Genomic DNA, 19901 nt, shown 5'->3' on the forward strand with positions numbered 1-19901 from the left:
TTCTTAGTTTAAAGAAATCTATTGTCAAGTTAACTTTGCTTGAGACATGCTTGAGAAAGGAACTGAAAGTATTTTTAAATGCTTTTTCTAGGTCGACGAATTATAAGGAAGAGATGAATTTTGGAAATTTTTAACGATTTTGTCTATTTTAATGAGTTATTTGAGCTGAAAAAGCTTTATTCAACCTTACACTGCTTTAAATGACTATAGTAGTCTTTATTAGACTATAAACTAGTGACACCAACATTAAACACTGAACTCCTGTCTACGTTTATGTCTTAGAATTTAAAAATACTCAAAAATCATATGATTTAAACCCATTTGAATAGCATAAGTTAGTTAATTGATCTAAAATCCAGATAATTGGGCCAATATAAGCCGAGTCCGCGTCGTAGTCAGAGTCACGTCGGTTTGTGGCTTAATTATTGACCGATTCTTGCATGGTTCTACAATTTAAACCGAGTCCGACACCAAGTCAGAGTCACTTTGGTGTTGGATTTTGATTGATTCTGCGTGGTCCCATGTAAGCCGTACAAGACTCCAAGCCGGGGTAACGTCAACTTGTGATCGGTTTTTTGATTAATTTTAGCTTGGTTCAAGAATGTAATCCGATTCTGACACCAAATCAGAGTCACAACATCCTGAGTCCGGATTGGGATCAATTAACCAATTTGTGTTATTCAATCCATAAATGCGCCACAAAATCATCAACCTTTTCTCCATTTCCTCTCAATAATCAAATCTAATGAACAACAGCAATTCCTCTACACATTCCTCAACATACAAAAATTTCAGTAAAATCATCTAAATTTAAAATAATATTTTTCAATTGCGTTGATTTTTCAAATTTAGCATACATCCGTCATGATATGAAAATTAAAAAATTTTCTCGTCCGGAATATCTTAATGAATGCCATAAACACCTCATTTAATTACCTAAAGAGCCGGTTGCTATAAAATAATAAATAAATAAAAATTCACATAAATACGACACCGCAGTGAAACATGAATGTCATTAAGTATCTCGCATTCAACATTGATTAGGCAATGATACCATTTCTCTATTATTCATCACTAAAATTCTGTGTTTTTTTTATGTTGTTGAGTACACGCAAGATTGTGTCTGTTAATGAATTTGAATTTCACCTTTGGGGGGTCGTAAGTAAATGATGTCAATGGATTTTCTTGGGATGTGATATATATGCTGATGTAGATGTTGCCATACAGTGTTGTCAGAGACGTTTGACAAGCTAGGTGATACAGCCTAGGACGGAGTCGGTTTCTCTATATTCGAGTGCGTCACCAAAATGCCACGAACTTTATGCCGTGTGCGGTTTCGGTGGTTGCCATGACACACAGTTTGTACAACACTCTCTAGGGTATACTCTAGGATATACTCTAGGGTATTCTCGGGTATGCTCTAGGGTATACTTGGGTATGCTCTAGGGTATACTCACTACTTTAGGGTTGGTGTCGGTTAGGTTGTGGTATCTATCTGGGTATGTGTAGATACATACCGAGAAACCGAACTCACTTCGCGATTGTTTTGGTCTTGATTCCAATACTCCCATCTGGACTACCTATATCCAGTAGCTCCAAAAAACATCATTTATGAACGACATAACCTCAAAAAAATCATTATTATTTTCAATCTCATTTTTTTCTTTTGTCTCAAAAAACATGTACAATAAAACAATTCCGAAGACAACAGCATCAACCGGCAATAAAACAAGAGTAAAAGTCACTTCTTTTGTAAACATACATACACAAGGTGTGAGATAAAGATTAATAAAAAATGTATACAGCATGAGTGAATAAACTTTATGAATATAAAAAAGTTTTCACTCTGCAATATTTTTCTAGCTTAGATAATAGGCATAATCACGGTATTTTCTTTCTTATAAATTCAGATTTAGCGCTAAATTTCGTGATTAATGGTGTGTATGTTTGTTGATTTACAGATTAAGTCGCTTCCATTATTTTTTGTCTTCCGTCAAGTGTGAATGTGAAGATTGAGATGAAAATTGCTATGCAAATGAATTATGGAAATGGAATTTTTTATTATTTTTTCTTTTGTGGATAATTTGATTCTTCATAATTGTCAGTCATGGGTTGGTTTGAGTGTTTCTTTATTTTTAATCGTGGAGTTTGAGGGGAAACGTTTTGTTGACTTAATTGTTTGGAGGAATTAAGACTTTTTTTGGAAGTTTCTCGATAAATTTATGTAAATTGACATGAATTGCTTGTAATGTTGGGCAATTGCGTAGGCTGTATAGTCAAATAGGGTAGATGTAGTATGGTAAGAAAGGATATAAAGCAGGAAGGTGCTTTTCGGTTCTAGCTACTTGATTAGTAGTGAAGATATATGGTTCTAGTCACGGCTATCCCAATCAATGGCAGAATCTGTTGTGATCTATAACTTGTTCGGTCACAAAACAGCTATGTCTAGTTACAGAACTCAAAATTAACTCTGATTTTGTATAATAATCCCCACTCATCTCCATCCATTTTCATATATAATTGAAGTCGACCTTGATCTCTGCAGTAACCAATTAGTCTAGTTTATCTGATTTTAAGTTGAATCTTCAGTCAAATTTCAAAACATTTTGACTTATACCTCCAAAAATTATGAGTTCGAATCCTTCTTACCTCCACTGCAATTCAAAGAGCTCGAAATCAACTCGGATTTTGTATGGAAATTTCGATTCAAGTCAACTCAACTCCATATAAAATTTGAGCACAGAAATACTCAAAAATATATCCACATTTACCTCAATGACTATAAAATTGCCCGACGCCCATCAATTTGTTACAGAAAAATTTACAAACTAAAGTAAAAGCCTCATAATCAACCTGATCTTACAATTGAGATAAATTTCTTAATTTTCATTCAAATTACCCACGGTTATTAAATGTGAAAAATTATGAATAGCATCGATGCGTGTCAGATTCACTTTTACATATTACATGTAAATAAAATTTCTGCTTTAAAAAGTCATAATAAAATCATTAATGCATCGATTAGGTTTAGGTCATTAAAATCCGAAAATAGAAGCGAAAGTCACTGCAACTTATTATAAAAGGAATCTACAAAATGCATTAAATTGATCGACACGTCACTATGAATTTGACTCTGCGGACCAGAAATTTATTAATTTTTTACAAGCTGTTTCATTAATCTCAATTAGCTACTCATAAATATTTTCGCATCAATGTCACCCATAAAAGGATTAAATTAAAGACGAAGAAGAAGTAAATCAAGTGCAATAAATTCAATTCCAAATAAGATTTTAGCACTAATTTTTAAGTGCAGAATAAATGTTTACATGACTTGACTAAATTGATGTTCATGAACAGAAATGAATCAAGACTGATTAGGGAGTTGTTTGTGAATTATGACAGAGTGCTGTAGACAAAGTGTAAGCATGTCATTCTTGGGTATTTATTCTGAATTATCCTTCATTTTTGGCACTGTGTCACTTGAGTTTGCGGTCGTTTGTAGTTACAGATGTCTCGATTCTAACAAATTGCCAAGTCAAAGACAATCTAGTCTTACTCGATCCCACAACTCATCTCGAGAACTCTGAATAGTTATACCCATCTTCCTGAGCCGCACAATGCTGCATATTGCATCTTCCGCCTTCTAAATAGGCCATAAACACCCAAAATAGACATAAAGTGCATGCATTGCAATTATACAACATCTTGATATTTTGCCGTCAACACGGAAACAAACCAGTGTCTCGTTGGCTGTGCTGTTCCGCCTGAGCTTCATTACAGCCACAACCACCTATGGAGCTTATGTATAATACATGTTATTGCAACTCTGAATTTTTAGACCGTACCCAATTGTCATAGAATGGTTAGTAAAAATCAGTAAAAATGGGTCACAAATTTTGAACATGACTGACAGAAAGACAGAAAGAAGGACAGAGCAAGTCAAGTAAAAGCGTGTAATAGTAAAATTGCTGGACATCAAGTATGGTTTGTTGAGAATTGAGGTATAATGGAACTGCATTTGTTTAGGACTTTAGAAATCTCATTCGAGAGTTCAGAGACAAGAACTTGGAGACTCATCCATTTGACTCCTTCTTGGACCTCCTTAATGATCGACATCATTCGCAAATATCACCTTATCCGTAGCAAATTCAAAAAAAAAAACCACACAATTTTTAATTCGCACAACCAAGCAGAATCTCAGCATAGGAAAAAAAAATCCAGATCTGAGGTAAGATATGCCGTCGCAAACACAAACACACATAATCAACTACTTTATTCATTGTTGTGTGTTTATTATGGCAAATAAAACAAAAAAATTCTCACATCTTTTTTTTTTTTGAAAGACATTACCTAACAGCGACATGCGAATGATGGTGCTTAATTGCAATTCACGTTTTACTTCTCGAAAACTCTCACTCACTCTTTCCTTCGATAAGTTTTTTTTTATATGCTACAGCATCATACTTCATTTTTGCGCATTGCATCATGACGAAAATAGAAAAAATAACATATTTTGTAGGAAAAAAGAACTGCACGTCATAAAAAGTAGATGAACGTGAAATTGACCATAATCGTTTGGTATTATTTCAAGATTGATTGTGAATCATTTATGATGTGCGTGTGTGTGTATGTGTGTTGATATGCATTTGAGTAGCTTTAGTTTTATGGAATATTTGAATCAGATTTGAATTTTTTTTTGCATACATCTATGACACTATAGCATTTTACTGACCCCCACACACATCCACCCACCTTCGCTCAATTTGATGCATATATCTATGACTGAATTCTAACTACACTATCGGAAAATTTTGTTATGCTCAATTATTGGCGCGGTGATATGGCTGTTATGACAAGTTTATGCGATCTCTCATACTTCTAGATTTGTAGTCGTTTTTCAATCTCTGTACAGGACATGGCAAGATCTTTTTTTGCAACAAATTCTATGTGGAAAACTAAATTTAATTATCTCTCGATACTTTTACCTCTAAGCTACTGCTGATTCTATAAGTAGGTAGTTGAAAAAATAACTACATCCTACAAAACAACCCAAATGATATTGTGAATTATATTTTTTTAGGAATTTGTCGGTTGTGGATACTGTGGGAAACAATCATGTTAACGTACAGCATAATAAAATGCGATTAGGTTCTCTTTTTTCGGCGATAATAATCCTATAATAATAAGCACAAAAACATAAAACTATAAATAATTTTACTCGAATTTTTGCAAATGTGTGGTGGTTTTTTTAGTGAAAAAGAGATGACCCTTTTTATGTTCATTATTGAGTATTACGAGAATTTTCGATAGAATTATTCTAATTTTCTAGATTCTGAGTAATGTAGGAGAGTGAGGTGAGTTGGTGGTGGTTTGACTGGATGGCTGAGTTGATTGAATTTGTTAGTTTTCTTGAGGATTATATGAATTGTTGAGCATATTCTGTAAATGGATGTGCAAAGTACACTTAAGAATCAGCTATTCATAAGCAACATAAGGTAAAATCATCAAAAAGTCATAAATAAGCAAGAGAAAAATTCAAAAAAATTCTTCAAAATTCATTTTCCACTTCGATTTTTTTTCTTCAAATTTCAACGGTAATATCCAATAATTTAACAATATTTCAGCAGTAAGTTATTTAAAAACATGGCAAGAAAGGCTTAATTGAGTTAGTTTCTTTCATTTCGCTTTCTAAAATGATGAATTTTGCAAAAATTTACAAAATAAATTATTTGTTTACATTTAATTTGATAAAGGGGAAATCAACTATTAAAGGGGAAGTCAACTTAATGCTGACATTTCGATTATTCAATAGATAAATGACAAATGACATCAAAACACATCACAAAATCAATTAAATTAGCGAAAAAAAGACGTCAATATCATTACACAACATTCCTTACTCATTTCCCTCCGCTTTATCCCATCGATACAAACATATGTACTTATTTATAATGTTCATTTCCGTTGAATATGATGTGCATTTTCTACAAGCCGAGCATACTTAAATGATACCGAGATTTTTTTTATATATATTTTTTCTAAAAAAAATTAAAAGTGCACTACAAAAACTTTATCATTTGAATATCCACGACGAGATAATAATCACAACGGTGACGATAACTCAATTCAGAAATTACCGCTTTGCTAATTGTATCGTTAGTCGACATTTTTTTGTGCTCCTCGTGTCTTTTTTTTGTTCTCAATTTAATTCCTTTTTAAACATTTCGAGGCATGTATATGTAGTGTGTGTCCTATGGGTGGATGGATTGTGTGCCGTGTGTGTCATTAAATAAATTTGTAGCTCTTTTATAGACCACGAATGTACAACAAGCATAAAGTAGGCATCAACAGCATCATGATGATAAAAAAATAATAATAAACGGAAATAGCAACGGAATGGGGGATGAGACAGGGAATAATAAGCAAAAGACACAAAATCCAATGTACGTGCATTATTCCCAATAATTTGTTGTCCTTTTTTTTGTATTATTGGATTGTGTTCCTCACAAACATGTTTTTTTCGGTGGATTTTAATGTCGGATGTTGACGAACAGGTTTGGACAGTGGTTAGTTTTAGAATTTCTAATATTATATTTTATTCTAGTCATTTCCCTCGTCTATGTCTTTTATATAACTCAAAATAATTCAATAGTTTTCTGTGTGGAACCAAAAAAAAAAAAAATTCCTTTTGAAAAATTCCATAGATGAAAAATAGAAAAAAATCCATTCCGCAAATTGTTTAATTTTGTTTTGTGTTTTTAATAGATTTTTATTTATATGGCATTATAGACGCTATGCATGCGCACAGCAAACTGACTTGAGCAATAATAACAAACGGTAGCAACAGCAGCAGCTGAAGTCTTTCATGTTCAGGCTGAAGTAAATTAAATTAAAAGCTAACTAACCAAAATTTTTATACATTAAAATAAAACAAAATATTTTTTGTATTCACATAGAATTGAATGTTTATGGCAGTGTCTCTTATGCCTTGTTATTTCTCTAAATGAAAATCGGCATCTATTTTGTGAACTCTTTTTTTTTCAAATTATTTCTCATGAAAATAAATTGTAAAGAAAAAAAATATATATAGAAGAACTGGTTGAATGGAGTGTAGTTGGGGGGATTAAGGCGCATTTTTGGGTATATTCCTCCCGTATCCTGATTAAGGTATTATATTTAGTAGTTTGACTCAAAAAGATGAGTCGATGTGGCTCAGTGGCGGAATTGGTTCGTATGTCGGTACCTAATTATTTTAAAACCGACCAAAAAGTCATGGGTTCAAAACTTTGCGTGGCCGTTTTCGAATCAAATGCAGTATAAAAGGGGCTCACAGCCTTAGGTACTTAGGCTACCTTCTTAAGAGCATAGCTAATCCAGAGTTCGAAGTCGATTCGAATTTGCAGAATCCAAGCCGACTTCGATCACTAAGTCAATTATATCATGCATCTCAGCTAGGGTTCGACCAAGAACTACAGGCCTGCCCCTAACAGGCAAAGATACCATTTTTAGGTACCTCAGTGACATGTCTGTACCATAAAAGTATGCTCTTTGTCTGTTCGAGTGCATTTTAGAGACGCAGACCTGCAGTTTTCGGCTGTGCCTTATAGGATATGATCCTGATATGTGACATCATTCAAACCCATCTCCCTCCCAGTTCAATAAGTCAATATGATCTCCAAAATCCCCAACAAATTACCCCAATTTCAATATTTTTCGCTAAAAAATCTACTTCTATTTTATTTTTTTTTTTAAAAAAATTATTCCATTCATGTTCACGTAGCCACGTTTCCATTAATCTGCTTGAATCAATTCTGCATGATTGTTGGTTATTTACAATTGGCAAAGTCCTAGAGCACTTTATATTTGTGTGTACAACAGTCTATTCACGCTAAATACCTCTCATTCCCATTATTTACTAACTGAACTTCACGAAATGATTAATTTCATAATTTTCATCTGGAAAATGAGCAGATTAAATGCTATTTTATGATATTTTTTGAATGTCTTTATAGAGTAATAAAATCGATTTTAATGCGACTGTTGAAATTATTGAATTGAATTGTAAAAAACGCCTTCGAATATATTCGAATAATTCTCAGCTTTATTCTGATCTCACTTCCTACCTCGTGATGATCTAGCTTAAGAGTTAAGAGACGTGACTAAGAGTAATGACGTGATTTAGAGAACTTGTGGATTAGAGGTTTTGTGAGAATTGCTAATGAATATGATGTCAGGCGAATTTTAAAGATGAGATATTGAATTTTAGATCAGATTATTTAGAGGTTAGGAATTAGTCAACGGTATAGCTGAATCTCAAGCAGCATAGGCAATTAGGCCGTATTTCACAATGTCGTCAGGGCAAATTTATGTCATTTTGTAACTTTGCTGTCAAAACAGTGACGTATAGGTGCCTTAGTGACTTTATTGTGCCGTTTTGGATTAGAATTAGGCTGCCTCCGACTTAATTGCACATTTTGGAATGGCATATGATGTAGAAATGATGAAAAGTGTAATTTCAGGCTTGAATAGCTCTCATTTGAGAATCTGGTGAAGTCCAAATTTACGACAGAATCAGACAGGAACTCTTTTCAATCATTATGTTGTTAAAATAAAGCTACAGTGGGCTAGAGTAAGAACAAGTTATAATTAAGTGCAGTGGTGGGCAAATTGGCACAACTTGGTGTTTAGCTTTGACTTAAACCACACACGGCGTATACTTCAAGACCAGTTCATGATAGTTCCTGAGATTGTCCATTTCAAGATTCCAGGGCATATAGTAATAACATAGTATTAACAATTAACCGGGTATTTGTGCCTCTAAACACCAATAAATGATTGACGACATAACAAGAATCTAAGTCAAGCCATGAAAATTGAGAACTTGCATGATGGAAGATGCCTGATCCAAATAATCAGATTGTCTTTAGATTCCATGCGAGTATGTGCATCATTAACCTGTCAGATTTGAAGATATTCCATAACATTTGCAAAAAAAAAATCCCACAATAAGTTTCCCAACAAAAAAATAAATAAATAAATCGTGCACTTGAAGCCCCACAACACAGAATCATTAAAGCATTAGCTTCATGACACCATCAGACTTAAACTCGATATATGGATGTGTAAACATCAAAATACAATAATAATAAGAGCTATAGAAAGAAAAATATAAAGCGCAAAAAAGAGGTGTCAGTCATAACACTTTAGCGGATTGCATGCTTCTTGTGATGTAAGATTCAGTTACAACTTCTATTTGCAATCCACATTTTTTGTAGTTATGCGACATCATCGTTACGGCTAATGGAAAGAAAAGACGATGTAAAAAAAGAGAGCACATTGAAGTAGAAATGCATAAATAATAGGCATAATAACAGCCAAACTATGATAATTTGTCAAGAGGTTGTTTTCTAATAGCTTGTTAATGGCCATATCTTCAGCATGTGATCTATATGTACAATTTATGCTGCTGCTGCAGATCGTTTTGTTTGGAACGAACAGCCAGCGAGAAAGCTTTTGTTTTACAGACATTGTAGCATAAAAAATATGAAATATCATTTGAGATTAACATCACTGAATGAATGATGACTGCATGCATACCGACGATGATGTGAGAAAAAATTTGAACTTTTCAGAAATTGTCAAATTTATGCGTGAATGTTGATTTTATTATGAACTTTTCTATCCGAATCGCACGACATTGAAAATGGTTTTTACAGTCTGATACCTGTCAACGTCTTGAAAGTCACTCGAGCATACAGAAATCGTGAAAAGAATTGTGTTTTTTTGAAGATCTTCAACAATAGATAATGTAACTTTTAATGAAATTAAGTAAAGTTGAAGTTATTGAAGTTATTTGGATTAGATTAAGATAACAAATTTTTGAGTGACAGAAGTGAAATCGATGCTTTATGAGATTGCGGAAGTAGAAGGTCGTGATAATTGTTGAAATTGCTATGATATAAAAGAGTTATGAAGTTATAAAGGTTGGTATGATGTGACTTATGAGTGAATGTGGATTAATAAATGGTTTTGTCAAATGGACTGGATTGTGATTGATGGGAAATTGATTGCGGCTAATTGATTGAGTAATTTATCGAAAGTTAGAGTTTTAAGCAAGTTTTAAGCTTATGAAATTGGAATTTTTTGGGTTGGTATGGATATGTGGATGTGATCAACATTCGCATGGTTAGTCTCATGAGATCATGTTTATATTAGGCATGTGCGTGGCATAATCGAGTCATTTTTGCAAGTATAGTAATGGTTTACTTCAGAATTGCTAAGAAATCTATCTCTGATAGGAATTGAACCTTACGAAAAGTTGATTATTGAAGATTCAAAGTCGATCGTCAAGGTATTGAACTAAAGAACTGTTTTCTTGACAATGCATTGCAATGGCAGACTCGTCTTTATATTACTTAATGATTCTGTTTTCATTCTTTTACAATGTCACATGAATCTTTGAATTATGGTCACGTGAATCACATAAAATCAAGTTGACATGGCTAGAAAAGCGATAAATCTCTCAAAATCCTACTCGTCTTTCCCAGGAATCGATCCCAGGTCATTAGAATTCTTTGATCGACTCTTTAGCCAATACACAACTCCCGACCTTAAGTGCTACCACTGAACATTGCTGAACATAGTGCCAATGTCTTTCTCAAAATCTATTTCCGAAACATTTTACCTTCAACAATCTCAAAACCATTTCAAATCGAAAGTCTCTTCAATTACAGTTCCACCAAGTAATCTCTAATAAATAAATATAAATTAAGAATCAACCATGCCCACTAATTTAAAATCCATTCAGCTACTAAATTGCAACCTTTTACTTGAGCTCAACAGAAGCCCTACAGCTCATCCATCCATTTATAAATTGCTTCGGTGAAATTTTTAATTTAAATTAAATTGCTACCTTCGTTTAAATTGAATATAAAGCATTTGCTTAATATAATGAAAAAAAACCTGCTTATTAAGCATCGCTTGCAAATGTATTTTGTCGGAAATTGTACCATAACAAAGGAAAATATTCAATTATGGCACTGTTTTGATTCTTTTGAAGGTGTTGTATCAATAATAATTGGAATTTTTTTGTGCAGGTTGTGGATTCATAACAAAGGATTATTGATTCTAGAAAGGAACTTTAGCTTGTTAGACAATTAATATGCTATGTAATCTGTAGATGCATGACTTATTGAATTTAAAATTAGATTTGTTTAGATTTTAATGGAATTAATCAATTCCTGAAGCTGTGAGCTGATGTAGCTTGAGGTATAAAGAACGTTAACAAGTTAAGTCAAATACTAATCAACATCCCGATCAGTAAATAATGTAATGTTGTCGTTAAGTGCCGAGGCAACTGTTTGCTTAGAGTATTGTTGCTGTGTGACGTGGCACTAGTGTTGCTTACCACTAGGTAGTTGCTTACAGCAAAGGTATGTCGTGGCAATACAAAATACCTCGGACATGACTGATTTAGAGCCAGGTAGCAGGCAATTCGTTCAAATTAGCTAATATGCTGCCAATCGGCTCTTAGTCCGACTCTTTGAACAGCAGTCTAAATGCCGCAGTTCTAACGTATGCCACTCGGACATCTGAGTCATAACAAACTACAAATCTTGTGATATTTCAACAATAGAACTTCATCAAATCTGCATTAACATTCATTAGAACAAAATCCAATTTACAATCATGAAAACAAGCCCAAAGTCCACTAAACATAACCTCATACTTAACTCTCCTGAAGGGCGAATGGATACAAAAAGTTAAATTAAATTAATTTTGACAACAAAATTTTATAAAACGCCAAATGTTATTAGCTTAAAAAAACATGTTATGTGAATTCAATACCATACCAGCATGTAGTTTGAATCAAATTAATTTATCTCACAATTGTCAATTTTTTTCTATAACTAATGTTGCGAAATTAGTGCAAAAAACATTTGTTTTAAATAATTTTTTTCTCATTAATAACCTGTAATTATGGATAGGTCAGATACTTATAATATTGGAATTAAATTCGTGTTTTATTAGCAAACTTTCACAAAAATTTGTAAGATGACCGTGGTTAATAGACATAAGCAGATCAGTGGCAGGTGTGAGAGGCTAATGGTAATTTATTTCGGCAATTAGTTAAGAGAAAGGATCTGGGGCCAGCAGAAATTGGAAAAAGAAGTGATAGATGATAAGTATGAGTTAAGGATGATGGATTTGAGGGGAAATGAGGTTAAAATGAGTTTTTAATAGAAGTTAATTTTACTCAAATTTATTGCTTCTTTCCGATAAACTTCTGAAATAATGTCAATTTACTTCAATGAGTCTCGAACCTGAGATCGCTGCATTGCTAATATCTTATTTTAGAATCAAAAACTCTAATCCAATCCACCATCAAGCCATCTCAACTCACAAAATGTCAACAACTTAAATTCCTTCTTATTCTTCTATTTACACTCGACAAACCTCTTCCCATAACATAATTATCTAAATAATATCATCAAATTTGCCACCATACTTAACCACCATTAGCTTTTAATGTATTTTTTTACACCATTGTGTCTCTGTCTCATTCTCAAAAAAGATTCACGAATGAAGGAAATCAGATTAATATAAAAATTGAATTTATTATGATTCGCAAAATTTAATTTCAGTATGAATTTCTGTAATTGATCACGAAATTATCGGATTGCCTTGATGGATTTATCATTGTTAATGCTCATGCGATGTTCCTTTTTTAATGACTTAATTATTGTATTTTTGATGGATGAGATCGAATGGATTTTAAAGTTATTATTGGCATGAAAAATTGATACTTTAAGTAAAATTCGCTAATTAGCTTATTAATGTTGGATCATAAAAATCGAGATTTTGAGGCAAACAATTTCCATTCACATGAGAAATTGCCACAAATTGCGCGCAAAAAATGCGAAAATTACCAATTGTAATTCAAAGCACAACAGTTAATTATTTCATAACAGACTTTATCATATTTTTTATTCGCAACATGAAGCATAGCATAATCTTCATTTAATATCCGCGACATTAAAATTGGTAAGTAGATTGTTTACTTAACAGTTTTTTATGTGAAAATTAAGATAGTTGGGTTATTTGATTCGGTGATTATCATGGTTTTTAGTAGGATTATTTCTGGTTTTTAACAAATTCACTGCTGGATGTGATTTGAGTTATTTAATTAGTCTTGTATGGGATTTTGTAAATATTACGATTGATTGATGTCATGTTGAGTTGTTATGAGATTGATTTGTTAGATATTGAGCTGTTTGATGACATTTTGGAGTGTCTTGACTTCTAGACTAATAGTTATGGCTGTTGATATTGAAATAAGAATTGAAAATTCATGCAAAATATCAATTTCATGGTATTATTTTGAAAATTGTGAATTTAACCTCAAAAATCCATTCAATAACTTGACTAATCTTTCAAAACATCACTCACAGTCCTTACTAACCATAAACTGATTTACAGACTCACTTCAGAACAGATTATCCATAAATCCACACTCTTCGGTGGTCCACAGAACTTCTACACTCAATGACAAAGTTACAAAATTCCATTATCAAGCTATACAAAGTAATTAAACCATTAATAAGTTCACGCTGTGTTTTAATGAGCAATTTTAAACTTATTCTTGCTGATAATGACTTTAAACCAAGCGCAAAAGATTTAATTTTACTTTATGAATGCAATTTCTGCTTTAATTACGTGTAAGCTTCGTTAATGAAGTTCCTTTTTGAGAAGATTTTAATAAAAAATAATTAAATGAAGACAACTTTTGTAAGGAATCGGATTAAAAGGAATTTATAGGATGTTAAGAGATATGCTGTGAAGAACTTTTAATTAAATTGTTGAGAATTAAGCTTCTTAATTTCAAGATCAAGTTTAATAATTGAAGCAAATTTTATTGATGATTAAGTCTTAAAATGTATAGTGATAAAGCTGAGAATTAAGATATTATAATCTAAATTGTCGCTATTTGGCTGATTATTTGAAATATCCCGCTTTTTTTTGCAACAAGTTGTTTACAAACGAATTTTGTATAGACAAATACATTGTAAATTGTAATTTGTCAATTTTGGGTTATTTAGGACGAGTTATTAACATAAAATATCAGTAGAAGCTTTGCTCATTCATAATTTACACTGCACAACTATCTAAACTTCTAAAAAGCTTGAATTTTAGTCAATTTTTAACTTCGAAAACTCCATATGAGAAAGTAAACAAATTACTTTATTTGAAATCTACAATGAAATTAATTCTTCATTTAAATCAAATTTTAATGCCTTTAATGTGCTAATTGGCAATAAAAGATTCTATAGCGTGGACAAAAAAAACACATTAAAAGTAGTTAATGAAAAGAAAAAGTCCAGTTTATGTTAAATTCTGATGTCTTTCTGCACACTCGTATCCAAAAGCATTAAAACACAGTTCAAAATAATAAAACCAGTTAAATTGCAAAGATTATGCAACATTTACGATTTTAAAATCATTAAAATATTAAAGAATCATTCACATTATCTCAAATGACCGTAACTTTAGTTCCGATAAGTCGAATGATATGAGAAAATTTCCAGCAATTTCCATTCCCAAGTAATGAATAAAATCCACAAATGTCAAAAGAAAGTGATAAGTGCCCATGATCACCTTAACAATCACTTCAATAAAACCGATCCAAATTAATAGCTCGAAAAAAATACTTAAGTGCCCAATTAAAGACAAGAAATTCCAATATCATCAATAAAATTGGCCATTTTCCCAATATGTAAACTCGTATCTTTGGTGACTTCCATGAAACAGCAAAAAAAATTAGCATTAAAAGCTGGCTTTTAAGCGAAAGCAAATTGTGATCCTCAAGATTCATTTGATGACTATTCTTCCTCTTCCTCATTATCGTCATCAACAATCGAAAATATTGGTTAAAATAAACTTTCTTTAATTCAGAGTTGCAGAACACGTACCTGGGATAGACAAAAACCATACAAATTCTTGATAATCAAGAATTTGTACGGATTTTGCCTGTTTGTATGGATTTGTTTAAAAACCATACAAATTATCAAGAATTTGTACGGTTTTTGCCTGTTTTGCAACTCTGCTTTAATTCAATTGAATTCAGCATCACCTGTTGCACCCCGTAGCTGTTATGATACTACATGTACATTATTATTATTATATTATCGATTATAAAAAGGTTTATAATAAATCATTTGATAAATTGATTACGATAATTAAATCGTTTATCGATGAATTGATAATTACGTTGCAATTAAAAAAAAAAATATATAATTTTCGAGTATTTTTTTGGGATGCAAAAATTGATGACAATATGTGGTAATTCATTAATCATGTAAGCAATTTATTTACCCACACCAAAAATATGCACTTTTATTATTATTTCATTATTGAGATACTTTTGCTCATTGTTTTCATTATAATGAAGCATAATGAGGCGAATGAATTAATGCCTTTGCAATGGATACAAATATTTTTTGCTTGCTTTGCTATCGGATGAGTCTTTTGTGAAAGCTATCGGTAGACTTTTACAGTTTTTTGGGATGTTTTACAGCTTGGGATCTATTATAGTTTTGAAGAATTTTTGTTGTGAAAATTTGTGAGGAATTTGGAAGACTTTTTAGAGATTTTTTTGTGTTAATTCATTAAAATGAATGATGACTGAGGAAGTAAACAAGAAAAAGGTATTTGGAGAGAGTTTAGACTCATCATACTCTCAAATTTTGACTTGAGTTCCTTTTGTAGCAGTGTTTTGATGTATTAATCAAGTGACAAATTGAAAAAACAAAGTGTTTTCTTTAGACTAAGTTCGAGAATAGATACAAAATTAACTAGAACTATGGAAGAATATAGTTCACATTTGATCTGTACGCCCAGCAATGGAAGTGATCAGCGAACAGCAAGATTAGCCCAAAATTCAACTGTCGATGGAGCAATGGGACGAAATCAGCCGTTACTTGTTTGTAGATCACCCACAAGTCTTGCAGTCAATGTGGCGATGAAGCTGCTTGCGACTACATTGTGTGACACGGGTAGATAAGGATGTAAAACTAACCCAAAAGCACCACGTGTTCGCTAAGTCGGCGTATTAATGCTAAGATATGAAGTTGCTCTCCCTAACAGGAAACGATAGAGCTTTTGGATACCACAGTGGTATTTTTCTGTACCATGAAAGCATGCAGTTTGTCTGTTAAGATCTGGTGACTTTGTCACGGCAAAGTTAGTCGAATAAATAATTAGAATATACTAATCAGAATCGTGCATCAAATAACCTGCAAAATTCTCTAAATTTTTTGCAAAAGTTCACGAACTCACTGATCCATCTAATTCCTAAGAAAATTCTCGCAACCCACAAAAGACAACTCCAATTCATGACCACCATATCATGCACACCAAACCATAAATAGCAAAAACCATAAAGAACATTAGATGTAGAACAAAAGACAAAGGAAAACCAGAAATGAGTTATTAATTAATGGTCGAGTAATGAAATAAATTTCTGGTTGTGTCGGTCAATTTAATTCAACAATTTATATCGCATTGTACATGACCTGCCAAAGTAAATATTTGAAATTATTTCCATCGAATCAGGATTTCCGAGTATAAATATCAATTGGAATAACTTTAAAATTGGATTGAGAACTTGTTTGGCTACAAAGCTGTGATTTAAATTGTGTTCAGTTCTTTTATAATCAAATGGACGCTGAAGTCAGTTTCAGTGGGTGGCTGACAGAGTGGACACTGAGGTATTGTAGGATATGGAAGTGAATTTGCCATTATGAGTTTAAAGTCGATTGGGCTTACAGTTTGACTCAATGTTTAGACAATAGACTGAAAATCAGGAAGTTTCCTTTGAAAGAATGTGAGTTCGATTCCTGCCAATTACCAACGTTTTATTGATATAAATGTTTATTGTCAATTTGACAAGATTATTCAAAATGGTAGTGAAATTTCCTCAATAGCATACATTGGATTCTTGCTGATGTTGATACGGCTCTTTAGTTAGAGCCAAGGAAGAAGTGACAATGACGATCAAGCTTGCCAATTGCCAGATACTTTGTTCTAAGCATACTGCACTCATGGCACAGTGCTATCAACATTCAATTGATGCCGATTGAGTATAATTCACATAATTTCACTTAGACCATCTACAAGATTAGCAACTTAATCTCCACTAAAGCAGCAACATTAACAGTAATTTTAACAGACTTGACTGTAATTTTAACAGACATATTACTTGCAAATTACCCCAAAAAAATCTCTGAATTAAGCACAAAAATTCGCAAATCATCAATTAAACAAATTTAAAATAATTAAAAAATTAGCAAATTATCTTTACCTAAAACAAGGCACAATAATACACCTGCAACCTTCATCATTGAAACTTAATCAAGATCACTTGCAGCACGTTACGTAACAATTGGAAATCTTATTGCTTTCTTCGATTGTCGCACAACAAGTTTTTGCACTTTTTTGGGATCTAGTTAATTCACTTTTATATTTTAATTATTGAAACCTTTCCAAAAAAATTTCACTTCCTTCATTCATAAATTGCCAAAAAAAAAAAATTCACATCCAAAAATTAGCACTAATTTTATTAGCGAAAGCTTCATTCGCCAAAACTTTTTACATCATTAATAAATTCACATAAAAAAAAAGTTTCTTGACCGGACAATGAAATCCAAAAAAATTCTTCCGATTAATTTAAGTACTTTTACTTTCAAGACACTGTTACTCTTGGCGGCAGCTGCAAAAAGACTGTCTTTAAAAAATAAAAAATTGAAAGCAACAGTAAAGGCATGGTGTGGAAAAGAAAAAAAAAAAAACAACACAAAAATTAAAGACCGCTGTAAGGTTGTATACATGTTTTATGTTTACAGTGGATACAAAGAGGTGTGTAAAGAGACCAAATGAGAGTGCACACCGCATGATAGTGTGGGTTTTTTATTTCTCTCATCATAATGTATTCACCGTTTGGCTGCGAAATCTTATTTTCATCGGATTGTTTTGGTTTTTCGTGAGATAATTTTTTTGCTGTTGTTGGATGGATGAGTGAGGTGCAGTTTGGCTGGTTTGAAATCGTTTGGAGATGTGAATGTGAATATTACAATCTGATGAGCATTTTTGTACGAAATTCTTGAAAATTATTTAATTATAGGGAAATTAAAAGAGAATTTTATAACAAACAGAGAGCTTGGCAGGTGGTTAGACTTCCTGAGTGACACAAGGCTAGCACAATGTTCTACATGAAAGCCATTTTGAAGCCAAATTGAATTCAGAACTTAAGTTGATACCACAAGAAATCAATGCTTGCCTGCTTCTCTAACATCTGAAAAGTTAAAGTATCTAAAACTTCTGTAAAAGCTCAAATTCGGAAATAAAAGGATTCAAACCGATGAGTTTTGAATTATAACGACAAAATTGACACAAGCGCCTTCCCGACAACTCCACAGAGGCGTCTAACTGGGAACAGAACTGATTCTCTCACATTTTACTAATTTTTTGCTATTTTTGAATATTGTCAAACACTTGATACCTTTCTTTGATAGATTGTCATAAATGATTTGTCTAAATCTGCACAGAGGCATGGATCAGAGTACACTAATGCAATATACCTAGCCACGAGTATACTGTCGCGGAATCACAAGCCGAGTGTGACTAGAAACAGTGAAAAAGCACCCGAATCCGTCTAGACTTTACCTGGGATCGAACTCGGGTCGTTAGGATTAGGAGTCCGACACTCTAACCACTACGCCACTGCTGAGTCATTTATTGATACCATTTTTGATCATTTTGGACATTTTAAGGAACAAACATGAGTTATGATTGCTGTTCTTAAAGCAGCGTCTATCTCCAGCTCATTGAATCACCAATGCGCTCCATAAACTCAACAACTCATCCCATTTTCAAACTTCAAACATATATTTTTTTTTTCTCAGCCACACATGGATTGCAATGCACAACAGTGCAAAAAACATTAAAAATCTGTCTGAATTTTCATTCACTTAGCAATACCTGAAAGAGACGGAAAATGTAAAAGGTAATTTAACTTCTGTAAAAATATTCCATGAAATAATCATTTTTTTTGTAAATATTTTAAAAGCTTTTTTCCTCATAACTCTTTCCACATCTTCATGCTTACATCTTGAGAGTGAGAAAGAAGAATTTATAAATTAAATATCGTTAAAAAAAAGAGAGAAAAAAAAAATTAATTCAATTCAAATGAGGAAATAATAATGTTATTCATCAGATGCTTCATTAAATAGACTACATTGACTTATTAATTGAATTGAATTTTTCATGTTTAATTCATGTACATAAATGCGGCACGAAGAATACGGTAGGAAGGTTCAAGTGTCAATGGACTGTTAAAAATTAATAATGTTGACAAACGAGGCAATTTTATTGATTTTGTGAGCTGTTTTGAGGGGCTTTGGGGTGATCTTTGCATATTAGGATTGATAAGGCTGAAGGATGTTCCAGTCATCATGTCGCATTACATAAATTAGCTACTGAGTGTCTAAAAGTCCTAGAAATTCAGCAAATTCTCAAAAAATCACTCAAAATTCACTAAAATCTGCCATTTCATTTAAAATTTGCTAACCCTAAATCAACCTAACAAGGGCGCCCCCAGAACTCAAGGAAAGATGATGTCAATAGATATGGCAATGTACTTGACAAGCGGTTGCCAGCGACAGAGCCAGCTTCAGACGCAAACTAAGGGATCACAATTGATCTGTACAGTCAACAAAGTAAGTAAGTAAGTAAATTCACCCAAGAATCCCTAATGCCACAAGTCAGTGAAACGATCCAAAAACCAGCACCTGGACGGTTAAATCGAATCTGACTCCAAGTCCGAATAATGTCGGCTTGTGCCAAAT

At 32.6% G+C, this 19901-nt stretch overlaps 1 protein-coding gene across 1 annotated transcript in view; it reads right to left on the reverse strand.

Annotated features, from left to right (window-relative positions):
- LOC139086182 (uncharacterized) overlaps positions 1-17763 on the reverse strand; it is a 33636-nt gene extending 15873 nt beyond the window's left edge. Inside the window, exon 1 of the mRNA XM_070634548.1 lies at positions 17360-17763. Coding sequence (XP_070490649.1) covers positions 17360-17399 — 40 coding nt within the window. The 5' untranslated portion in view covers positions 17400-17763. The remainder of the gene's footprint in view (positions 1-17359) is intronic.
- Between the last annotated feature and the right edge of the window lie 2138 nt (positions 17764-19901).

This window comes from Chironomus tepperi, unplaced genomic scaffold (assembly GCF_022539635.2).
Source record: "Chironomus tepperi strain 1889 unplaced genomic scaffold, CSIRO-AGI_Ctep_v1 contig_85, whole genome shotgun sequence".
In the NCBI taxonomy this organism is placed as follows: Eukaryota; Metazoa; Arthropoda; class Insecta; order Diptera; family Chironomidae; genus Chironomus; species Chironomus tepperi.